The 26,978-nt window shown below is 42.7% G+C and overlaps 1 protein-coding gene across 1 annotated transcript in view; it reads right to left on the bottom strand.

The window, feature by feature from the left end:
• mmp11b (matrix metallopeptidase 11b) overlaps positions 1-25,826 on the bottom strand; it is a 34,575-nt gene extending 8,749 nt beyond the window's left edge. Inside the window, exons 1-3 of the mRNA XM_014142878.2 lie at positions 25,547-25,826; positions 10,181-10,485; positions 2,231-2,374 (exon numbers count right to left, since the gene is read on the bottom strand). Coding sequence (XP_013998353.1) covers positions 2,231-2,374; positions 10,181-10,485; positions 25,547-25,660 — 563 coding nt within the window. The 5' untranslated portion in view covers positions 25,661-25,826. The remainder of the gene's footprint in view (positions 1-2,230; positions 2,375-10,180; positions 10,486-25,546) is intronic.
• Between the last annotated feature and the right edge of the window lie 1,152 nt (positions 25,827-26,978).

The following is a 26,978-nucleotide window of genomic DNA, read 5'->3' as shown; positions in this document are numbered from 1 at the left end:
GTTATTATGTTTGTACTGTTGCTTATATACAAGGTATGCATCCATGTATCCATTTCAACATTAATGAAGATGCATTCAAAGGGGAAATTGACATTTGATCCTTTCCTTTCTGCTCCGATATTCAAGTAGGCTCCATGGACCTTCTGTACAGTAAATAATCAAAGTAATGCTGTCATTGCAGACAGTAAAAAATCTGGGTCTATAATAAATCTTGGGGCTCCATAACCCTCTCAATGTCAAGATCCAACCTAGTACAGTAACTGAACATCATGTCATTACTGAGGCATCTTTTTGATATAAGGTGCAAGGTCCTAAACTATGCCATCGCTCAGACCCATCACACTGTGGGGGCATTGAGTTATGGCTCATACCACAGCGATTAAATCCAATTAATGTTGCCAGCCTGCATAGTGATAGAACTAACGTAGGGTCAAATGATGAGAAAGTATGAATTCACTTATAAAAAAGACCAAAAAATTGTAATATCTACGAAAACATGTTATTTCTTCCGGTAAATATGTCCTTTAGTATTTTTTTATTTTACAACTGGTATAAGCAGGATAAACACCTCTGTTCTGTACATTACCTTGGAAAAATGAACTCCGCAGCGGGATGAGACAGAACGTCAGTTAATCTCTACTTACAAAGGCAAAGGTCTCGAGGGCGGATACAGTATCGTCTGAGAGAAGAAACATGTATATAGGTCTGGTGTGTAGGTGGATACTCTAAAGCTGCAGTCATTTAAAACAAGGAAATGTGATGCTGTTGTGCTCATGCCAACACAACAAATCCATTGAGAGTCGAAGAAATGTGCCCTGAGGATTTTCATTCAAATAATCCGTAGCAAACAAGTCCTGCTTTGTAACATTCAAGTGCATTCAGGATGGAGGGGGGGGGGGGGTGATTCGTCCATGAGCATGGCTTATTATAGACATGGATGAGAGATGGGCATGGTTGGGGTCAATTCAACTCAGTTTAACTGAGTTGGTGAGTTCAGGGTCCAAATTAGGAAATGTAATTCAGGAATTACACTTCTTTGAAGATAAATGGACATTCACAAATTCATGCACACCTGCATCACATTTTTAGATTTGATTGAGTAAATAGAAATTGCCCTCAAGGTTGGTGATTGGACCGAGATAACTGAACACTAGTGTTGGCCTGTGAGAAATGCTACACCTGTACTAGCTGTAACACCACTCCCTTATTTCCCACCTCTTTCCCTAACAGATAACAAGCCATGAACATAGCTGTATGAATGTCCAACAGCAAAGCTGATTATCTGTACAACCATCAACGCTAATCCCTCAACTTCTCTTTTGAAAAGGTCCTTGTGTTTTTGTCTGATAAGATGAGAACTTCAACTCTCTAAGTCAACAAGATGAACCTGATAAGAAGCACTAGACAGATGAAATAGGATGTCCTGTGTGTTAGCATTAGTAATATTTATAGTAAAGGTTGAGTGCTTCACAGATAAACACAGACATATTGAGTGAGTCAGGAAAGTGATACAAGACATACCAATAATTTTGATGATGGCCACACTGAGTCATATGACCAGTAATGCTGTTATATTGAAAGTACATTGAAAAACGAATAGAAATCAACAAGACATTTTCCAGTGCATGACTGGAATTTCAATAGATTTTCTGAAATAAGTGAGCTGAAATAGAGTTCATCCCAAGCTTGCCTCAGGTTCTCAGAGTGTTCTGCGCCACAGGAAATGCAGATGAGCTTTGTGATTTACATAAATTCACTGAAAACCCACACTAACACACACTGTTATATTTACAGTATTGCACTTTTCATGTAGCCTAATTATGGCCAGCTAATAGTCTAACCATCGACCAAGCCACATTATGGACTAAACTAAACATTAAAATTGTCACGCCTGCTCCCGCTCTCCCTCTCTGGGGCTCGAGGGCGCCAGGCTGCCCTTCATTACACACACCTGTCACTATCATTACGCGCAGCAGCGCTCATTGGGCTCACCTGGAGTCCTTCCCTTTGTTGATTGCCCTGTCTGTAACTGTCTGCTCCCTCGTTTGTTCCCTGTGTCTGCATTAATGTCGTTATGTGTTCATGTCCAGACGCTGTCATGTCCTGTTTTTTGTCCATTGTTAATTAGAAGTTCACTCCCTGTACCTGCTTCTCGTCTACCAGCGTTGATCTATTTTGTTACGAAAATACTGGTCAAATTAAGATCCTAAACCTGTAGTATGATTATTACCTGGTAAAGTCGATGATGATGTCAGCTCTCCCACTGCTGACCTCATTGAACTTCAAGGGTGTGACTTCACTCCACACACGCAGAGCCTCCTGCAAGATGTGACGGACCTTCTCATTACTCAACTGCCAGGGGAAGCGCATGATCCTGTGAGACACACACACACACACACACACACATCAGAAACCACCAGCGCGATCGCCATCTGTGTTCTACCCATAATCCTCTTTTGCGGGGGGCAAAGTGAGTGCCACCCTTCTCTAGTTGCTTCATGGGCCACGGGGTGACCTTGGTCTAGGATAATCTGGTTGTTGTGAGAAAGAAGCCTCTCTAAAGTGGGTGCAAGGCCCAGTCTAATGCCACCCAGCTTGACTGGTGGGTTGGAGCTGTCAAACGTCCCACATCAACAAAAGGATCTGATATAATATGTTGCTGAATGGGTTGTATGGATTAACTGTCTGCACAATGCCAGATCACCATGATGGCATGGTTCAATCATACAGATGTAGAATCTTAATTTGAACCAGTGTGCTACAGAAGGTAAATAATCCTACAGCAACAGGAAATGTGAATTATTATGTGAATTATAAATTATGAACATTTTTGAAGGGGTTGATACATTTTTTGTTAGGGCAAATCAAGTCTGAAATTTTCAAGTGGAAACCACAAGTCAAATACACTACAAGTTGCATTTTCTGCAATGCAGGAAAATTCTCAGCGACAAAAGAGTAATAAACTTAAGTATACAGCAACATGAACAAAGACTATGATAGGTGCTTGCTTGCATACTGACCCAACTAACCAACCAACACTCTTTATGCAGAATCATTAAAAAAATTATACCTATCCTCAAAAAGTTTGACAGCTGCCATCTTGACTTGCTGCATCACCGTCTGTTATGGCTACTGCTTGACATCTGACCACAAGGCGGATGCAAAGGGTGGTGCGGACAGCCCAGTACATCACTGGGGCCGAGCTACATGCCACCCAGAACCTCTATACCAGGCGGTGTCAGTGGAAGCCCGGAAAATTGTCAAAGACCCCAGCCACCCAAGCCATAGACCCGTTCATTCTGCTACCGCACGGTAAGCGGTACCGTAGTGCCAAGTCTGAGACCAAAAGGCTGAACAGCTTCTACCCTCAAGCCATAAGACAGCTGAACAGTTGTGAACAGGACTATTTGCATTGACCTAGTTTTGCACTGACCCTCTTGCACTGACTCTATGTACACTCACTGGACTCTACCCACACACTCACTGGACTCTACCCACACACTCACTGGACTCTACCCACACACTCACTGGACTCTACCCACACACTCACTGGACTCTACCCGCACACTCACTGGACTCTACCCGCACACTCACTGCACTCTACCCGCACACTCACTGCACTCTACCCGCACACTCACTGCACTCTACCCACACACTCACTGCACTCTACCTACACACTCACTGGACTCTACCCACACACTCACTGGACTCTACCCACACACTCACTGGACTCTACCCGCACACTCACTGCACTCTACCCACACACTCACTGCACTCTACCCACACACTCACTGGACTCTACCCACACACTCACTGGACTCTACCCACACACTCACTGCACTCTACCCACACACTCACTGCACTCTACCCACACACTCACTGGACTCTACCCACACACTCACTGCACTCTACCCACACACTCACTGCATTCTACCCACACACTCACTGGACTCTACCCACACACTCACTGGACTCTACCCACACACTCACTGGACTCTACCCACACACTCACTGCACTCTACCCACACACTCACTGGACTCTACCCACACACTCACTGGACTCTACCCACACACTCACTGACTCTACACACTCACTGGACTCTACCCACACACTCACTGGACTCTACCCACACACTCACTGGACTCTACCCACACACTCACTGGACTCTACCCACACACTCACTGGACTCTACCCACACACTCACTGGACTCTACCCACACACTCACTGGACTCTACCCACACACTCACGCATACTTAAGAATTTGTTCTTAAATGACTTGCCTAGTTAAATAAAAGTTAAACGAAAAAATAAAATAAATAACTTACACTCCAACACAAACACACATGCTCACACACACACACATGCATATTGACGCCACACACACATTTTTACACTCTTCACATACGTACAATGATGCTACTCTGTTTATTATCTATCCTGATTGCCTTGTCACTTTTACTCCTACCTACATGTACATATTAACTCAACTACCTCGTACCCCTGCACATTGACTCGGTACTCCTTCTACATAGCCATACATATAGCCATACATATACATATTAACTCAACTACCTCGTACCCCTGCACATTGACTCGGTACTCCTTCTACATAGCCTCGTTATTATTTTCTATTTTTATTTGCACATTTTCGTACTTTTTAACTCTGCATTGTTGGGAAAGGGCTCGTAAGTAAGCATTTCACGGTAAAGGGTACACCTGTTGTATTTGGATTCATACTTCATTTATTCAAGGCATAGGTAATGTGCAGTACATAGAAACATAACTTTAACTTGTTCACAGTTGTTGTGGATTACCATGCAGCAAGGCTGAATGCTGAGTTGACAGAGGTTGTGTGTGCGTCCGTCCAACCAGTAGGACCTGCATTATTATGACAGGCGTTGACAGACAGAAAGGGCAGCGCTTGTTATTACCAGGCGACACCCCATGGAGGACATTTAAACAACCGTGACATGTTCAGTCTCAATGTCCGTCTCATGTTGCATATTATGGGTTTCTCAGTGGGCGCCAGTACAATCCCCCCCCGCTTTCTGTTGCAATCCGTTACCCCCCTGCCCTGCAGACATTTCCCCTGGTGCCTCCCTGGATACCAGCCATGGCGGCTATCACTTTTATTCTTCATTTTAGATTTCATAATGAATGGGCGGGGGTTGTAGAAATGGATTGCGCCTCATTGTGTGGAGGCTCTACATACATGCCCAGACAGGAGAGGCCAACCTTGTGCTGTTGCTGTATTACCCTACTCTACTTCAACAACCTCCCTAACCCTGCCACGGTGGATGCATGCCGGGGCCCGATTCTAACCACAGCCCCCGACGCCTGCAGCAGACACCCATTAAACCTGTGCCCTGGGAGTTCAGTTCCAGAATGTGGAACAGTCACTGTGTTGCTAATGCTACGGCCCGTTATTATTAGTCATCACAGAGGAGGCAGCAAAACGCTGGCCTGGTAATGATCCCCCTCACCATAGCCACTCTGGGAAAAGAGGAGTGGAACCAGAGCGGGGACAACAGTGCTGATTGCTGGCTCGCAGGCCAAAAGAGGCAGGTCCAGCTCTGTGCTGTTGTGTGTCTCCTGAGGTAAAAATGTGATGAGCCAGCAGAGTACAGTACACACCCCTACAGTACTGTACAATCGTACAATTATTTGTTCCTTTCTTGAAAAGCTGTGTGTGCAGAAATGATTTTGTGTGAGAGGGAGTGCAGGGCACGGGAGGTTCAGTGCCTGTTGACAATCAGCAAAATGACAATGAAGCTATACTTAGGGACACTGAGTAAGTGGCTACCTCAAAGGGATCATGAGTAATGATGACTTATGATGCAATATATTGGTGTTTGTTTGGGGAAGGGTGGTTGATCATACACAGCATTTTTACGCTTGATCAATACATATGGCATTTTTCACATGAAAACATAAGCTCACTTTTCATACAACATAATATAACAATTCTACGCCATTAAAGGAAAAATCCACTCAAAAACTATATTTCTGTATTTTTTTCAATAGTCCACTGATAAAGACATGCTCCGGTACTTTGACAACTAAAAAAAGTATTTTTTAAACATCCTGCTTTGAGCAGAATTACTGCTTTACCTCAATTAGCCACAAAATCCCTAGTTTGAAAGCAATTGTTTTCTTGTAGATGTGCCGCGCCATGTTTCCTACATTTTTACCTCCACATGGGTCAGCACCCTAGCAATTTGAGTTTAAGCCAATGAGCTTCAGCCCCTCACATTTGAGGGACAGCCAGCAAGAGGCCTGCCCAGCGTTATCCAATGAAGTTGTAGGGCGGGCCCAACGGCACAGTGGACACAGAGAGAGAGAGAGAGAGAGAGAGAGAGAGAGAGAGAGAGAGAGAGAGAGAGAGAGAGAGAGAGAGAGAGAGAGAGAGAGAGAGAGAGAGATGACGTGGCGCACATATCTGCACATATGTGACTTAAGCAATTTTTTGGCTCATGAGTGCTACTTTCAGAACTGCTGGCTAAAAATTATCCAAAAGTACCGGAGCATCTCTTTAATACAGTCCCAAAAATGTTTAGCATGTCAGCAGTCAAGTTTTCAAGAAGCAAAGTGACACTTCCCACAGGCATCATCATGATGTGGCAAGTGACACTTTGCTTCTTGGAAATCCTATATCTTGAAATGTTTTGGGCCTGTATTAACAGTGGACTTATGAAAAAAATACGAGTGACACTTACTGTCGTGCTGAAAAGGAAATAGCTTTCTGTAACAAAGACTCAGTGTTGCTCTTCTGATAACACTCCTCTGGAAGTAACTATTAGCTTGACCTTTCCCCTCTCCAGCCCTGTTCCTACTGAGCTGTATGTGGAGACAACAGGAAGCATGTGGGCTGCTCTGCTGTAACATGCTTGAGTGCTCTGACACTGTCTTGTAAATGGCTGTGTTTTTTCAGGTCGCGACCCCCCGACTCCAAATGACAGAGGGGGTGGGTGGCAAATGTCTGGTGTGGCCCGTCTTTTGACTTTAATGGAAGAGGAGAGGCAGTCCAAACACAGGGAGGAGTGCAGATAACCCCGAGGGCACGAGGTCACCGTGTCAATCAAAAGGTGCTTCAAAGGCAAAGAAATCCCAAAGTAAATTGAAGTAGTGCCTCCTAGTTTTCTGCCATGTCTGGTTTGAAATTCTATCAAAAACATGAACTCAGCCAAACACTGAATACACATCTACATAGACTGGGCAGCCTATCCTTTACAACAAAGTCAATTATCATTCACTGAAATGTGTCTCTTTAGAAGTTTTGGCTTCAGTGTAAAGGCTCCTCTCTCCTCTCAGTAGCTGTAACCTGGGTGGCCTAACCCAAATGATTCTTGATTTTGAGCATATAAAATAAGCTGAGGTGCTGGGTTGGGGACCAGCGTGATACATATGATGTACACATTACCCGCCTTTCATTCAGAACAATGTAGAGGCCTTTGCCAGCCAGTAGCAACCTTTGCCAGCCAGTGGCGGCCTTTGCCAGCCAGTGGCGGCCTTTGCCAGCCAGTGGCGGCCTTTGCCAGCCAGTGGCGGCCTTTGCCAGCCAGTGGCGGCCTTTGCCAGCCAGTGTACTGTATAAGTAAACCAGTCTTCCTGTGACAGGGGTTGCATTTGTGTCTCTGTCCTTGCTGGCTAAACTACAGATATCAGTGATAACCTCTTGAATTTGCACGCCATGTATAAAAATTCCAGAGCAAACTCAGGAAAAGCAGATCCCAGTGAAAAAGCAATGCATGGATATGTCTAGAGCAGGTATTCCCAAACTGGGGTACGCGCACCCCGTCGGGGGTACACCAAATAAAAATGTGATTTACATAAAAAAATACTAATAAAAAAATATATAGTCCTGTACCCCTTCAAACATTCAACCTCCAGCTGCGTACCCCTCTCTAGCACCAGGGTCAGCACACTCTCAAATGTTGTTTTTGCCATCATTGTAAGCCTGCCACACACACACTATGCGATACATTTATTAAACATAAGAATGAGTGTGAGTTTTTGTCACAACCCCGCTCATGGGAAGTGACGAAGAGCTCTTATAGGACCAGGGCAGAAAATATAATAATAATCCATCATTTTGCTCTTTATTTAGCCATCTTACATATAAAACCTTATTTGTTCATCAACAATTGTGAATAACTCACCACAGGTTAATGAGAAGGGTGTGCTTGAAAGGATGCAGATAACTCTGCAATGTTGGGTTGTATTGGAGAGAGTCTTAGTCAAATCATTTTCCACACAGTCTGTGCCTGTATTTAGTTTTCATGCTAGTGAGGGCTGAGAATCCACTCTCACATAGGTACGTGGTTGCAAAAGGCATCAGTGTCTTAACAGTGTGATTTGCCAAGGCAAGAAAATCTGAGCGCAGCCCTATCCAGAAATCTGGCAGTGGCTTCTAATTAAATAACATTTTCACAGAACCGCTTGTTGCAATTTTGATGAGGCTCTCTTATTCAGATATCGGTAAGTGGACTGGAGGCAGGGCATGAAAGGGATAACGAATCCAGTTGTTTGTGTCGTCCGTTTCAGAAAATACCTGCGTAATTGCCCAGCTCACTCAGGTGCTTCGCTATATCACATTTGACATTGTCCGTAAGCTTGATATCATTTGCACACAAAACAATCATACAATGATGGAAAGACCTGTGTGTTGTCCTTGTTAATGCAGACAGAAAAGAGCTCCAACTTCTTAATCATAGCCTCAATTTTGTCCTGCACATTGAATATAGTTGCGGAGAGTCCCTGTAATCCTAGATTCAGATAATTCAGGTGAGAAAAAACATCACCCAGATAGGCCAGGCGTGTGAGAAACTCGTCATCATGCAAGCGGTCAGACAAGTGAAAATTATGGTCAGTAAAGAAAACTTCAAGCTTGTCTCTCAATTTAAAAAAACATATCAATACTTTGCCCCTTGATAACCAGCGCACTTCTGTATGTTATAAAAGCGTTACACGGTCGCTGCCCATATCATTGTATAATGCAGAAAATACACGAGAGTTTAGGAGCCTTGCTTTAACAAAGTTAACCATTTTCACTGTAGTGTCCAAAACGTCTTTCAAGCTGTCATGCATTCCCATGGCAGCAAGAGCCTCTCGGTGGATGCTGCAGTGTACCCAAGTGGCGTCGGGAGCAACTGCTTGCACGCGCGTTACCACTCCATGATGTCTCCCTGTCATGGCTTTTCCACCATCAGTACAGATACCAACATATCTTGACCACCAAAGTCCATTTGATGTCACAAAGCTGTCCAGTACTTTAAAAATATCCTCTCATGTTGCCCTGGTTTCCAGTAGTTTGCAGAAGAGGATGTCTTCCTCAATTGACCCCCCATAAACATAACGGACATATACCAGGATCTGTGTCAGGTCCGCCACGTCTGTTGACTCATCCAGCTGTAACGCATAGAATTCACTGGCTTGTATGCAAAGCAGTAATTGTTTCAAAACATCTTCTGCCATGTCACTGATGCGCCGTGAAACAGTGTTGTTTGATGAAGTCATTGTCTGTATAGTTTTTTGGGCCTTTTCCCCAAACATTGTCCCAGCCATATCCGCGGCAGCAGGAAGTATTAAGTCCTCCACAATAGTATGGGGCTTGCCTGTCCTAGCCACTCGGTAGCTCACCATAAGACGCTTCTAGCCCCTTCTTATTAATGGTATCTGTTGCTTTTATACATGTCTTACTACTCGAAAGTCGTCTTTATTCTCGGTCAAAAAACTCCTGTGGCTTATTTCTCAAATTGTCATGTTTCGCTTCTAAATGTCTGCGCAAGAGTGAAAGTTTCCTGCGAGAGAGTAACAGTTAATGTGATTGGATGTTAATTATTTGACTAGGCTACCTGTGTTTGACATTGTGTTGTTATTTAACTGAACACTAGATGGTTAATTTAATTTTTGGCAGTGAAATGAGGCTACTCAGGCGGGAAAAAAACTTCACCCAAATGTATAGCCCCGTTGGAAAATATAAATGTCCTGTTTGAAAATGTGAAGATATTTTTTTATTTTTTTTCTTCTAAAATACTATTATTATTATTATTATTATTATTATTATTATTATTTTATTTTTTATGTGAATCACATTTTTATTTGGCGTACCCCTGGGGGTACGCATACCCCAGTTTGGGAATACTTGGTTTAGATCGACCAAAGAACAATAACCTTACTTGTAGGTGAGGTCAGTCTTGTCCCAGCGCCCCCCAAAGACAACGAAGCGCTTCCGCCGCTGCTTTCCTCCAAATGTGCCCCCCTTCTGCATGTGGTAGTCCGAGATGCCACTTTGCTTCTGAGTAGGATAGTCTGGAACACCACAGCGAGGCCGATTCCAGACCGACTCTGTGCCATTCCATGGCAACACAGTCTCTGGATAGACACCTCCCGACAGGTGCAATGGTTCCTTCAGAGTGTCCTGAGTTTGATCAAATCTTGTCGTCTTCTTCAGGCCATATGGGTGAGTCTTCTGAGGCCATCCCTGTGAAAAGAGGTATGTGCAACTAAGTACCATTCAAAGAATGTAAATTAAGCTATTGTTTTGACAAAATCACATACATCTAGGCTACCAACAAAATTACATTCAACTAAATCAAATGGAAAATAGAATTCATGTTTTTAGATAGCTGCATGGCGAGACATTGTCATCACAGTAAATGGCAGCATGGTACATTACTTTAACGTTCTAATAGAGAACCTCAGAAGGAGCTGGGCTTCCGGGACCCAGATAAATCTCCAAGCCATTATTAGTCAATTTCCTCCAGAGAATTTAGAGGGAATTGGTCTGTCAATTGAATGGGTGGAGAGATGATAGGGTGGAGGACAGGGAGGGGTCAGAGGAAGGGGGGACGGCTGAACCCTCTCACCACTTTATCCTTGCTCTATCTTTGGCTTCGCTTTATTACAGTTTACTGGTTTCCTAAAAAGCAGCTGTGAAGGCTTGGAAACTTTTCCTTCTCTGGCTTTTTTCTATGGGGGGAGGGGATGACAGTTGTAGAGGTGAAATAGGGTGAATTGTAGTTTCTTTCTTGTTTTAACGGTCTTAAAAATGCTTCCGCGTCCGACAGCCTAAGGGTACCTTTTAAAAGCTGTAATTTGTGAACAAGCTATTTTTAAATGGCCATTAAAAGTCTAACATGAGAGGCTTTGATGCAGTGGTGCATTTTCACAAAGGCTTGAAAGACTTGGATGTTGTGATCAGGGACTAGTACACACTACCTTCTTTGCTAAAACTCATCATTCCAAACCTTGCAGATGGACATTAAGAGAGGAATCCCATTTATGTCTATCAGTTGTACGATCTAACATAATAAGTAACCAGGTACACTTCTGCTTTTTTCAGCCTTTGAATGAGGAAGCCTTCCCACATATCTCTCTTCAAGTTCAATCAAATGTTATGATATTGTGGCTGTGCCAGCTAGTGACCACTCTGCAGAGCTGCCTCCAGAACAAGATTCATGATGAAAAAATGCTAACTACGGTGAGAACAACCACTCACCAGCAGAGCCAAAATAGCATCTTTGTGAGACTTGGCCAAATCTAATGAGAAGAAAACAGCCCTCCAGCATGTTGTCAGCTATTCAGTATAGAGGTCGACCGATTATGTTTTTTCAACGCTGATACCAATACCGATTATTGGAGGGCCCCCAAAAAAAGCTGATATCGATTAATCGGCCGATTTCTTTTCTTTATTTGTAATAATGACAATTACAACAATACTGACTGAACACTTATTTTAACTTAATATAATACATCAATAAAATCAATAAATAATGAAACATGTTCAATTAGGTTTAAATAATGCAAAAACAAAGTGTTGGAGAAGAAAGTAATAGTGCCATGTAAGAAAGCTAACGTTTAAGTTCCTTGCTCAGAACATGAGAACATATGAAAGCTGGTGGTTCCTTTTAACATGAGTCTTCATTATTCCCAGGTAAGAAGTTTTAGGTTGTAGTTATTATAGGACTATTTCTCTCTATACGATTTGTATTTCATATACCTTTGACTATTGGATGTTCTTATAGGCACTTTAGTATTGCCAGTGTAACAGTATAGCTTCCGTCCCTCTCCTCGCTCCTACCTGGGCTCAAACCAGGAACACATCGACAACAGCCACCCTCGAAGCAGCGTTACCCATGCAGAGCAAGGGGAACAACTACTCCAAGTCTCAGAGCGAGTGACGCTTGAAACGCTATTAGCGCGCACCCGCTAACTAGCTAGCCATTTCACATCGGTTACACCAGCCTAATCTCGGGGGTTGATAGACTTGAAGTCATAAACAGCGCAATGCATTGCTAAGAGCTGCTGGCAAAACACACGAAAGTGCTGTTTGAATGAATGCTTACGAGCCTGCTGGTGACTACCATCGCTCAGTCAGACTGCTCTATCAAATCATAGACTTAATTATAATATAATAAACACACAGAAATGCGAGCCTTAGGTCATTAATATGGTCGAATCCGGAAACTATCATCTCGAAAACAAAACGTTTTTTTCTTTCAGTGAAATACGGAACCGGTCCGTATTTTATCTAACGGGTGGCATCCCTAAGTCTAAATATTCCTGTTACATTGCACAACCTTCAATGGTATGTCATAATTACGTACAATTCTGGCAAATTAGTTCGCAACGAGCCAGGCAATGAACGCAAGAGCAGTGACACAATTTCATGTTAGCAGGCAATAGTAACTAAATATGCAGGTTAAAAAATATATAGTTGTGTATTGATTTTAAAAAAAGGCATTGATGTTTATGGTTAGGTACATTGGTGCAACGACAGTGTTTTTTTTGTTGCAAATGCGCTTGTTAAATCATCACCCGTTTGTCGAAGTAGGCTGTGATTCAATGAGAAATTAACAGGCACCGCATCGATTAAATGCAACACAGGATACGTTAGATAAACTAGTAATATCATCAACCATGTGTAGTGAACTAGTGATTATGTTAAGATTGATAGTTTTTTATAAGATAAGTTTAATGCTAGCTAGCAACTTACCTTGGCTTCCTGCTGCCCTCGCGTAACAGGTAGTCAGCCTGCCATGCAGGCTCCTCGTGGAGTGCAATGTAAGGCAGGTGGTTAGAGCATTGTACTAGTAACCAGAAGGTTGCAAAAACAAATCCCCGAATCCCCCCTGAACAAGGCAGTTAACCCCCGTTCCTAGGCCGTCATTGAAAATAAGAATGTGTTCTTAATCTGACTTGCCTAGTTAAATAAAAGTGAAGAAAAAAAAAATAATGCAAATTGGTGGCCAAAAATACCAATTACCGATTGTTATGAAAACTTGAAATCGGCCCTAATTAATCGGCCATTCCGATTAATCGGTCGACCTCTAATTCAGTGTGCTCATAACAACCACACGCAGATGAATTAATTACTCATAACTCAGGACCATCAAGAGCTTGAAATATTTTTGGTCCAATGGGAGTTACAAGTTCCATGCTTATTAGAAACAGGTGACATTGGACCAGATGTCATCCTTATGTGAGGGAGTGATGCATGGGTTTGATTTTCTTAGTTGGGTGTGAGTTTCAAAGAAAGGCCCAATATGTCATTGTTCAGATTTGCAGACAATAGGCTACATTTACAGGCCTCAACTGACTAAGACACTAGAGAACACATAGTACTTGTGCAAGAGAGAAAGCCAAACTCTAGGTCTGCCCCATAAAAACTGAGGACTGCCCCATTCTATGTGAAGCATTGTATGCCGCTGGCAGATTTACACCAGATGTATTTATCACCTGATAGCAATGTTTTGGTCTGTGATAGCCTGAGATATGATAACTTTTTGGAGACATCACCCAACTATAGCCTATTGACTTCTATCCTTACTTTACTTTCCTTCACTTAACATTAAGAATACCACATTTGTAGCCAAGTCCCAACTTTGAACCGCAGCCTAGAAGGTTTTTACTGTGACCAAACAATAGGTCCCAACCCTCCATTTGGAAAACACTGCCTTAGTTTATTCTCAACCTAAAATGGAAAATATTTCACATATTCAGGGAGATATACTTTTACACAAACATTTTAGTTTTGAATGAAGGTATTTTTGTGATTTTATACAAAACCCAATTAATTGATTTGTAGCCTGTGGTAACTTTTTGTTCTAGTAGGATGGTGGTCACTGATCTGTTCTTGCATCATCATGTCTAGACTCAACACTTGACATAACCCTAAATGGCTCCACATTTTTCCCCATTCATGATTTGTATGCACATGTATTTCTTACATGAATTGAGTTCAGATGGAATAAAGCCCAACCCTGGGAAACACCACATCATACTGCACACAGATTGGTTGATGAAATCAGCTGAACTGGAATCAACAGTAGTCCAATAGAACTGACTAAGTGACTGGTTTTAGTCAAGCATGTGGTGGTGGATGTTGGGTTGCATTTCAACAACGGGCTTAAAGATCCAATGAGGTCGAACAACACAGTACCGCAGTCTGTCAGATGGAAACTGGGGAAAAACCCAGGAAAAGAGAGCTGACATGTCCCTACAGGACAGTTCTGGATAGCTGTGTCTTGCTCACCTTGGCAAACCACAGCTAACGGTGAAACACGACAACAAAATGTGCCCGCCTACAGACCATGGCTCTGTGGGGTAATCTCCCTGGTGGCGTCTGTTGCTATAAAAGGGGCTTTTGTCTATGTCATTCATTCACTAAAAACCGCCACCTTACCCACCCCCAATCCCTACCTCATACCCTGAACACACAGCTGGAGTGAGGGAAGCAGGTGTTAGAAAATTCCCTCTCATCCTGATCATAGACAACATCTGGATGTCTGTCTGGTGTACAACAAAGGAGTTTGTCATGAAAGTGACTTATGATGCTGTTACCATGCCAATCTGAAAACAATTGGTCTTCAATTGAAACTAGAGCCCGACCGATAGTTTTATGGGGTCCGATACATATTATGATTTTATGGGGGACAAAACTTACCGATACCGATATATCTGCCGATATACCGTTAAACAACAACAAAAAACAAAAAACGTTATGTTGATTTCTTACATTGTGACAATAATGACATATCATGAGAATGGTTGCAAGTGTTCAGATCAGCATGAGATTCTTTTTTTCATCGCATTTATTGAATATCAGCTATCGCTGGAATTATCGGACGATATATCGGTCGGGCTCCAATTGAAATTTAAAGATTGCTTTACTGTAGATTAGAACCAAGGGGTGAAAGTAAGGCGGTACGGTCTGGTACGGCGTCCTGGCAAAATAAATCGTGGGGGTACGCCGTACCAGTCAGAGGCATGAAAAATTTGCAAATGGACTTGAAAACGGCTGTTATAGCCTACGATCCAAAATGTGACGTGGTTTCGAGAAAAACAGACATTTTGCCAAGGCAGCGATGAGTGGCCGACACTGAGACCCGCGAGGACAGCAGTGGACGCATAAATGCTAACCTAATGACAATCGGCAAATGTTATGACACTTTGTGGTGTTTTGAATAACAGATGTCTCTTTCCATTCACCACTGTTTGGAGGCTGGTAATATGTTGTGAGTGGATGAACGTGTGCAGGTAGCCTAGTAAAGGAGCCCTTTGACGTGAATGTTTGATAATCAGATGAAAACATCATGACTGGTTGTGTTTATGGCACAATACATTTTAAAAGTGAAATGACAAATCTTTACGACTAGGCCCACAGAGTTGCTGTCAAAGAAGAAATAAGAAAAAAAAAACACGTGGTCAAAGGAATTGTCCGTAGAGCTCCGAGACAGGATCGTGGAGAGGCACAGATCTGGGGAAGGGTACCAAAAAAATGTCTGCAGCATTGAAGGTCCCCAAGAACACCGTGGCCTCCATCATTCTTAAATGGAATACGTTTGGAACCACCAAGACTCTTCCCAGAGCAAAACTGAGCAATCAGGGGAGAAGGGTCTTGGTCAGGGAGGTGACCAAGAACCCGATGGTCACTCTGACAGAGCTCTAGAGTTCCTCTCTAGAGATGGGAAAACTTTTCAGAAGGACAACCATCTATGCAGCACTCCACCAATCAGGCCTTTATGGTAGAGTGGCCAGAAGGAAGCCACTCCTCAATAAAAGGCACGTGACAGCCCGCTTTGAGTTTGCCAAAAGGCACCTAAAGACTCTCAGACCATGAGAAACAAGATCCTCTGTTCAGATGAAACCAATATTCAACTCTGTGGCCTGAATGCTAAGCGGCACGTTTCAAGTAAACCTGGCACCATCCCTACGGTGAAACATGGTGGTGGCATCACGCTGTGGGGGTGTTTTTCAGCAGCATGGACTGGGAGACAAGTCAGGATCAAGGGAAAGATGAACGGAGCAAAGAGAGTTCCTTGATGAATACCTGTCTCCAGAGCGCTTAGGACCTCAGACTTGGGCGTAGGTTCACCTTACAACAGGACAACGACCCTAAGCACACAGCCAAGACATTTCAGGAGTGGCTTCATGACAAGTCTCTGAATGTCATTGAGTGGCCCAGCCAGAGCCCGGACTTGAACCCGATCAAACATATTTCTGGAGAGACATGAAAATTGCTGTGCAACAACGCTCCCCATCCAACCTGACAGAGCTTGAGAGGATCTGCAGAGAAGAATGGGAGAAACTCTCCAAATACCGGTGTGACAAGCTTATAGCGTCATACCCAAGAACACTCGAGACTGTAATCGCTGCCAAAGATGCTTCAACAAAGTACTGAGTAAATGGTCTGAATACTTATGTAAATGTAATATTTTAGTTTTTAAATAAATTTGCTAACATTTTGAAAAACCTGTTTTTGCTTTGTCATTATGTAGTATTGTGTGTAGATTGATGAAGGAACATTTTTATAAATTTTAGAATAAGGCTGTAACGTAACAAAATGTGGAAAAAGTCAAGGTGTCTGAATACTTTCTGAATGCACTGTATGAGCACTATCCCCACTAACTCAGACACCCTTTGGTAGATAACAAGTAGGCCAAAAAGATAAAGAATGTGCACGCTGGAGGAAATCCATCGAGGATAAATATTTATACACAACGAGCCCCAGAGAGCTGCATTCTGCACGCCTTGAGAGGTTGTACACACAAAATAAGTGATTACACTGAGTGAAGAAATGGTTTAGCAGGAAGAGGATGAGGATTTAATATGATGGGAAATGAGAGAAAGAATGAGGCATTGACAATGGTGTATCTAAGTTGCTTTGTTAGCGAAGAATGAATTGGTTGCAACACCAAAGACCACTGCTTAGGAAAAGTATGTTGATGGCAGGTCTCGCTTGGGGTGAAGAGATTCCTCAAATCGTCAAATCAATGTTTCCCAGTTAGACATTGGGTTCTGGCTCACTAGTCTGTGTGTCTCAAAGGAAACAATGAAAGAATTCAAAACGAAAAGGTTTCAAAACTAATTCTGTAGTGTAGATTCATCTCATGAGTGAACGTTCCAACAACTTTAGGGAATATTTTAAGAGCTCTCTGGTGAACTCACAGTTCTGTCTATGTTGCCACACTACGTCAGACTACTCCAACAGACCCATTTTGGAACCTTGACTTAATTACTTATCCTGCTTCCAATGACTTGAATTGTAAAATACATGTAAGTATCTCACGAAGTCTCTCAAGCTTTACGGTTCAGTCTCTGAAAAATGATGGGATGCGAATGTAGACTTGCCAAGTTCCAGTATAGCACCTCCTGAGCTTAAATTACAGTATCTACACAAGCATCTACATGTTCAGATACCACTAGATAATTCTCAGTAGCATTTATTTCAAAGCGGAGCTGCCAGCGTTGCTTTCAACCATACTTCTTTCTCAATTGACAGGTTTTTAAGGAGCGTCGGCATGCTCCCCATTAGTCATATGTCTGTGACTGCCCTCTAACCGTTAATCTATGCTTTGCCATGGTAACCTTTGTCTGTTTATCATTCAGTCAAAATCAGCAAAGTTATTTGAAAAGAAAGTACCCACTCTGTTTGTAGACTATAACATACACTTCATGACCAAAGGTTTGTGGACACCTGTTTGTCGAAAATCATGGGCATTAATATGGAGTTGGTCCCCCCTTTGCTGCTATAACAGCCTCCACTCTTCTGGGAAGGCTTTCCACTAGATGCTGGAACATTGCTGCGGTGACTAGCTTCCATTCAGCCACAAGAGCATTAGTGAGGTCGGGCCCCGATGTTGGGCAATTAGGCCTGGCTCGCAGTCGGCGTTCCAATTCATCCCAAAGGTGTTCAATGGGGTTGAGGTCAGGGCTCTGTACAGGCCAGTCATGTTCTTTTACACTGATCTCAACAAACCATTTCTGTATGCTGAAACAGGATAGGGCCTTTCCCAAACTTTTGCCACAAAGTTGGAAGCACAGAATCATCTAGAATTGAATTGTATGCTGTAGTGTTAAGATTTACCTTCACTGGAACTAAGAGGCCTAGCCCAACCATGAAAAACAGCCCCAGGCCATTATTCCTCCTCCACCAAATTTTACAGTTGGCACTATGCATTCGAGCAGGTAGCTTTCTCCTGGCATCCACCAAACCCAGATTTGTCCGTCGGACTGCCAGATGGTGAAGCATAATTCATCACTCCAGAGAACCCGTTTCCACTGCTCCAGAGTCCAAGGGTGGCGAGCTTTACACCACTCCAGCCGACGCTTGGCAATGCGCATGGTGATCTTAGGCTTGTGTGCGGCTGCTCGGCCATGGAAACACATTTCATGTAGCTCCCAACAAACAATTCTGGTGCTAGGGCCTCCCGAGTGGCACAGTGTTCTAAGGCATTGCATCACAGTGCTTGAGGTTTCACTACAGACCTGGGTTTGATCCCAGGCTGTGTCACAACCAGCTGTGACCGGGAGTCCCGTAGGTCGGTGCACAAATGGCCCAGTGTCATCCGGGGGGGCTTTACTTGGCTCATTGCGCTCTGGCGGGCCAGGTGCCTGCAGGCTGACTTTGGTCATCAGTTGAACAGTGTTTCCTCCAGCAAATTGGTGTGGGTGGGCATAAAGAACCGGGTCATGTTTTGGAGGACGCATGGCTCAACCTTCATCTCTCCTGAGCCCATTGGGGAGTTGCAGCGATGATACAAGATCAAAAAGGGGGTAAAATATTAAAATATATTCAGTTCCAGTCAAAAGTTTGGACACACCTACTCATTCAATGTTTTTTCTTTATCTTCACAATTTTCTACATTGTAGAATAATAGTGACAACATCAAAACTTTGAAATAACACATATGAATCATGTAGTAACCAAAAAAGAGTTAAACAAATCAAAATATATTTATATTTTAGATACTTCAAAGTACCCACTCTTTGCCTTGATGACAGCTTTGCCCACTCTTGGCATTCTCTCAACTAGCTTCACCTGGAATAGTTTTCCAACAGTCTTGAAGGAGTTCCCACATACGCTGAGCACTTGTTGGCTGCTTTTCCTTCACTCTGTGGTCCAACTCATCCCAAACCATCTCAATTTGGTTGAGGTCGGGTGATTGTAGAGGCCAGGTCATCTGATGCAGCATTCCATCACTCTCCTTCTTGATGAAATGGCCCTTACACAGCCTGGAGGTGTGTTGGGTCATTGTCCTGTTGAAAAACAAATGATAGTCCCACTAAGCTAAAACCAGATGGGATGGCGTATTGCTGCGGAATGCTGTGGTAGCCATGCTGGTTAAGTGTGTCTTGAGTTCTAAATAAATCACTGACAGTGTCACCAGCAAAGCAACCCCACACCATCACACCTCCTCCTCCATGCTTCACGATGGGAACCACACATGCCGAGATTAGCCATTCACCTGCTCTACATCTCACAAAGACACGGCGGTTGGAACCAAAAATCCCAAATTTGGACTCATCAGACCAAAGGACAGATTTCCACCAATCTAATGTCCATCACTCATGTTTCTTGGCCCAAGCAAGTCTCTTCTTCTTATTGGTGTCATTTAGTAGTGGTTTCTGTGCAGCAATTTGACCATGAAGGCCTGATTTACAAACTGACTTGTTGGAAAGGCGCCATTCTACTGCCAATGTTTTTTCTATGGAGATTGCATGGCTGGGTGCTTGATTTTATACACCTGTCAGCAACGGGTGTGGCTTAAATAGACAAATCCACTAGGGGTGTCCACATACTTTTGTATTTATAGTGTATGTGCATGGTATGCAAGGAAACCTTGAACACAAGTCTCGCTTTATATTTGGTGGTCATATTTGCATGAAAACAACTTAACTGTATCCCTACCGACTATACTATTGACAGTCACTTTGATTCCAACCAACTGCACTCTCAGATGCTTTTGGGGGTGCCTTTTTTGGCAGCACAAAGGGAAGTTGTGATAGAGAAGAACGCACAATGGAAGACACAACGGAGGTGAGCCGGCTCTCTCAGCGCAGCAGCTATCTTGTTCTTTCCCTTTTCCCTGTGTCAGCAGACATAGGGGTTTGTTATTCTGCACCAGATGCCAGATGACTTGCCTCAGCCTGCATAATCTCCCTCTCTCGCGCTTTGTCAACAGCAGGGAACAAATTGACTGCATGCACCACTGACACACACTATCTCGGGCGGCAGGTAGCCTAGTGGATACAGCATTTGGCAAGTAACTAAAAGGTCACTCGTTTGAATACCCGAGCTGTCAATGTGAAGAATTTGCTGATGTGTCCTTGAGCAAGTCACTTAAACCTAATTTTCTCCAGTGGCACCGTACTACTATGGCTGATCCTGTAAAACAACACTTTTCACGGCACCTATCCGGTGCGTGGAGACTTTTACTTGAGTTCGGACCCTAGTACATAAGTATTTTTCACCTGAATGGTCTGAAGCATTCCAAACCCCTCCCACACCCTTTCAATATAAACAAATCAGAGTCCTTATGTTTGCTCTCTCTCTCTCAGCAAAGAGCCACTTGATGCTGTCGCCAACTGTGCAGAGCCCAGCGCCAATCTGAAATGTGTATCCAAGAGGCAAACATTGTGTGTAGGGCTTCTCCTTTGTCATGTCTGTCCACCAATTGGAAAGATTGAGGGCTGTCAAGGTCTTACAAATCATAGAGAAAGTAGGTTGCATCCTAAGTATTCATACAATTGTCACGGATACTCCCTCTCTGGCCTCTATGTCATCAGGCTGCTGATTATCCCGCGCACCTGCGCCTCATGACACTCACCTGGACTCCATCACCTCCTTGATTATCTTCCCTATATCTGTCACTCCCCTTGGTTCTTTCCTCAGGTGTTATTGACTCTGTTTCATGTTCATTGTTTTTATTTCTTAGAACACTGACTCCCTGAACTTGCTTCCTGACTCTCAGCGCACTCGTTACAACAATGGCATACAAGCTCTGTCAACATTCCACTCTGGTCACCTTCAGCCTCCCACACACACATAGGCACACACACCTTTTAGAGAAATGACACGTTCGCCTGAATATCTAAATCTAGCGGTAATGGGGCGGCAATTAGGCTAACAGTTAAGAGCGTTGGCCAGTAATTAAAAAGTCACTGGTTTGAGTCCCTGAACCGACTAGTTGAAAAATCGATGTGCCCTTGAGCAAGGCACTTAATCTTATCCTAATTGCTCCTGTAAATTGCTCTGGATAAGAGTGTATGCTAAATAACTTAAATGTAAACGAAACCTAAGTTGAAACCCATGTTTCAAGAGAGCATGGGCTTAACATATTAGGGTATTTCAGCGCCAGTTGATTGACATGCAGCCAATAATAAAAAATAATAAAAAACATTGATCATGCATACAGTGCTTTCAGAAAGTATTCACACCCCTTGACTTTTTCCACATTTTGTTGTGTTAAGCCTGCATTTAAAATGTATTACATTTAGATGTTTTTTGTCACTGGCCTACACACAATATCCCATAATGTAAAAGTGGAATGATATATTTCAAACATTTTACAAATGAATAAAAAATGAAAAGCTGAAATGTCTTGAGCCAGGGCTCCCAAGTGGTGCAGATGTCTAAGGCACTGCATCTCAGTGCTAGAGGTGTCATTACAGACCCTGGTTCAAACCTGTGCTGTATCACAACCAGACGTGATTGGGACTTCCATAGGGCAGCGCACAATTGGCCCAGCATCATTAAGGTTTGGCCGTCATTGTAAATAAAAATTGGTTCTTAACTGACTTGCCTAGTTAAATAAAGATTTTAAAAAATGTAAAAGTATTCCACCCCTTTGTTATGGCACGCCAAAATAAATTCACAAGTCACATAAGTTGCATGGACTCTGTGTGCAATAATAGTGTTTAACATGATTTTTGAATGACTACCTCATCTCTGTACCCCACACATACAATTATCTGTAAGGTCCCTCAGTTGAGCAGTGAATTTCCAACAAAGATTAAATTACAAAGACCAGGGAAACCGCTCGGGATTTCACTAATGGTGACTTTATGTAACATGTGCGCTGGGAGTCGGGAAGCAAGTTCAGGGAGTGAGGGTTTTAATAAATAAACGTAACATAATCCAGAACAAGAAACCACGAACAACGCACAGACATAACAATGTCGCCTGGGGAAGGAACCAAAGGGAGTGACATATAGGGCAGGTAATCAAGGAGGTGATGGAGTCCAGGTGAGTGTCATAATGCGCTGATTCGCGTAACGATGGTGACAGGTAACGAGCAGCCTGGTGACCTAGAGGCCAGAGGGAGCACACGTGACACTTTAAAACAGTTACAGAGTTTAATGGCTGTGATAGGAGAAAACTGAGGATGGATCAACAACATTGTAGTTACTCAACAATACTAGCCTAATTGACAAAGTGAAAAGAAGGAAGCCTGTATAGAATAAAAATATTCCCAAACATGCATCCTGTTTGCAGCAAGGCACTAAAGTAATACTGCACAAAATGTGGCAAAGCAATTCCCTTTTTGTCCTGAATACAATGTGTTATGTTTGGGTCAAATCCAATACAACACATTACTGAGCACCACTCTCCATATTTTCACGCATAGTGGTGGCTGCATCATGTTATGGGTATGCTTGTTATCGTTCAGGGCTAGGAGTTTTTCAGGATACATTTTTTTTACAGATTGGAACTAAGCACAGGCAAAATCCTAGAGGAAAACCTAGTTCAGTCTGCTTTCCACCAGACACTGGGAGATTAATTCAACTTTCAGCAGGGCAATTACCTAAAACACAATGCCAAGACAATGAATGTTCCTGAGTGGCCAAGTTACAATTTGACTTAAATCTACTTCAAAACCTATGGCAAGCAGTGGCGATCCGTCATTTGAGCCCCACACTTTTAGTTAAAAAAGTAAATACAAAATCAAAAATGGGGGGGCCTTCCCTGTTTTGCTTGTTATTTTAGCATTAATATGTGTCACATATCAGTTTGCAAACAATGTAAAAAAATAAATAAAAAAAACGTCATTGAGTTGATAAAACTGCATACAAACATTGTCTCTTGTTTGCTTTATTGAGTAAGGCAGCTCCAAAATGCAGGTGTTTCAAAAATGCTCAGTGATTTCTGTGGTGGTGGTGGGGCTAGCCTGCAGAAAATAAAGAGTGTTGCGCCTGATTGGCTCAGTTTTCTGTCACTCATGGGACAGTACTCGTTCCCAATTCTAAGGTTAGAGCTCGAAAAATGTTGCCCCTTGGGTTCTGCAATAGAGTTATATTAGAAGTGCCCATCCAAGAAGGCTCAAGGTCATTGTCCACAGAATGACATCAAATCGGGTTATATGTACAGGAGCTTTGATTGGACTGATCATGTCAACATCATACTTTCAACATCTTAGCTAGCAAGCTAGCAGTCCTCACCATGAATCAAGTCGACAATCAAATCCCTTTCGATCTTTGTCATATGAAGAGAAATCAGAGATACAACGTCTTGGTGCTAATCGGCCATTGGACATAAACATTACACAACAAATTGGAAATCGCAAATCCAACAACGAGTGGTTTGGGAAGGAATCAGTGGCTAACTGTGAGTTCAAGACAACTGGGAACTCGGGAAAACGAGCTAAGACTGGGAAAATACGCGTTGAACGGCCACTCAACACAGAATTGTAAATCCGGCATATTTCTCTTTGATTACAACATGTGTCCAAAATGGACCGCCTCGCCACTTTCCTGTTCAAGCACATCACAACAACGTGAGTCCAAAAATGGATATACTGCTTCATAAATGATGTAGGATGCCAGATAGATAACGTTATGTATACTGTAGTTAAGAAAGTAATACTAAGTGTATGTTGTGTAGTGAACTGTTAGTAGCCAATGTGCCTCATCCTAATCATTTGGTCTATTTTCACCAACGCGGTATTGTAAACACATCGTTCGTGGCCGGTGTGTGATTGTTTACCTATAAACTGTTTTAGAGAAATGTAATCATCGAATATTCTAAGAGATTTCATTGTCTGTTTATGTGTAAGAACGGCCCATGTTCTGAATTATGTCGCTGTACGTTTAAAAAGTGCTGAACAAATAGTTATATTGATTAACTGTTACGTCCGTCATCTCTCGCTCATTATTGTCATAATCGAAATGACGGATTTCGCCTCTTATCCGCTTGTAGTCCCCTTATACCATAGTTTGAACATCTCAATTGTCATTAGAAACCACATTAAGCAAGTCAGCCATATCAGCTCTGTTTTTTATAAAAGGCAGTAAATGAGGCTGTAAATGAGGCAGTAAATGAGGCTGAATGAACTGTAGCAGTGGTAAGGTGTTGGGACTGCTGTTGGGACTCTGCTGTTGGGACAGCTTTAGGCCCTAACAGTTTGTGGGCACCGTTTGTCACCGTTATAGTCCAACTAATGTTATTGTTTAGTGTTGTGTTATGGCGTTGCTGGCATCCATCACACATTTTTTTTGTTTGCCCCACGAAGATTTACATGCTAAAATCGCCACTGATGGCAAGACCTGTAAATGGTTGCCTAGCAATGATCAACAACCAATTTAACAGAGCTTGAATCATTTTGAAAAGAATAATGCGCAAATGTTGCACAATCCAGATGTGGAAAGCTCTTAGAAACTTAAAAACTCACAGCTGTAATCGCTGCCAAAGGTGCTTCTACAAATTATTGACTCAGGGGTGTGAATTGTTATGTCAATTATATATTTCTGTATTTCATTCTCAATAAATGTGCAAACATTTCTAAAACATGTTTTCACTTTTTCATTTCGAACTCAGGCTGTAACACTACAAAATGTGGAACAAGTCAAGGGATATGAATACTTTCTGCAGGCACTTTACCTGTAAATTGTTGCGGAACAAAGTTACTGATTTAGTACACTCTTTCACAAGTAAACGGTACTCATTGTGTGCACAGACATAATTCAATGTCTACTTTTGATTTACATTATGAAGTTAACAGTTTGGTCAAAAAATGACACATAGCATTTTTGTTGTTGAAATTACATGGAAACAACGTTGATTCAACCAGTTTTTACCCAATGGGTAGGCTACCCTCTCTTTCTTCTGATCTTTCTCTCTCAAAAGAATAACACACACACACACACACACACACACACAGTGAGTCTGGACCCACATACTCCATAACTTAGACTCATAAAACGCGCTTGCTCTGCAAAATGTAAAATAATTCCACATCATCTGCATTTATATCGTCACTCACCGCCGCGGCTTTGTACCTGTTGCTGTCTCTCCCCTCCGGTACTGGCAGAGAATGAACGCAGAGCAAGAGGTGCAACGCAAAGATGCTACAGAAAAACCAAAGAGACGGCATCATCTTTTGATTCGGAGCGGACTCTCAGTTTGACCGCGCTATACCTTGGGTATAGAGAGAGAGGGCGGAGGATGTGAGCGGGATGAAGTGGAGTCAGGGAATGACGGAGATGTGTCTCGCAGGGGGATTTTATACTCGCTTATTTCTTTGTTCTCTTTCTTCAAATTACACTTTTTTATGGGCCTCGGTGGCAAGCCAAGTACACAGGCGCTCACGTGATTTAACCCGTTTCCCGCTGCATCAATGCTCATGTGCAAGAAGCCTTGTAAACCTTTTCAGAACTCTGACCTGAAAGATCCCAGGGTTAGGGGTATAGGCATCAACTCAGTTAATGTGCTCTTTAGGCGCAGAGTAAACCATTAGGGTTTGATAGGTTGGTCACATATGCAATTCATAACATGTTTATTAATCTTCATTTATAGGCTACTTTGATTGAGATTTGTTTTAATAACTCAAGATGGTTACATGCAAAGTGACTTTTTCTGTTTTTGTGGTAGCCTATGAAGTATTTTGTAACAAGATGAATGTTGATGCAGACTATCTTTGCCCAACCATGGGTGCAGGTATTGACACTTCTCAGGAAACTTTAGTGGAACTGGAAACATTAGTGAATGGTTCAATAAGGGTTATCCACAAACCTGCCCAGAGGACAGATCTACCCTTGAACAAAATGTACCCCCAAAAAACACCAACTAGCATTCCACTGAACCATCCACCAAGATTTCCACCAAGGTACTGTGGCATTTATAGGTTTCCCGATCTTAGCTATAACTTTACTAGCTTAAATAACAAACGGACAGCGAGGGAAATACAGTTAATGCCAACAGGTATTTTAATGTTACACTGCACAGGGTAAAGGGGAGGTGCACAAAACAACAAACCCAGCCTGAACTAGCTAGCCATAAATCACAGTACAGCGGGAGGTATCTCCCCAGAGAGATAATCACAAGAGAGAGATAGTTATATCCCCACAAACCTATTTTGAACACCCCCCCCCCCCCCCACACACACACACACACTTCTATTACCATGACAACCCCATAAACAATTTTCATGACTGATGCTGCCAGCTTGCCCACCATACCCGCTGAGGGTCACTACAGTATCATGAAAAGTTTCTAGAACATTTTTAAAGGTACCAGCATCAAGTTTTCCAGTGACAGTCAGACTTATGTCAATCCAATCTTCCCCATTATACTATGAGGTTAAGCGTTACAATCGAGAATTTGGTATTAACCCCCTATAAATCAAATTATATAAATTTCCCTCTTCAGAACCCCAGCCAAATCACTAATCAAACACTGTTTCTTTGTATATCATT

Source organism: Salmo salar, chromosome ssa01 (assembly GCF_905237065.1).
Source record: "Salmo salar chromosome ssa01, Ssal_v3.1, whole genome shotgun sequence".
Lineage (NCBI taxonomy): Eukaryota > Metazoa > Chordata > Actinopteri > Salmoniformes > Salmonidae > Salmo > Salmo salar.
This window is presented reverse-complemented; position numbering and strand designations above follow the sequence as displayed.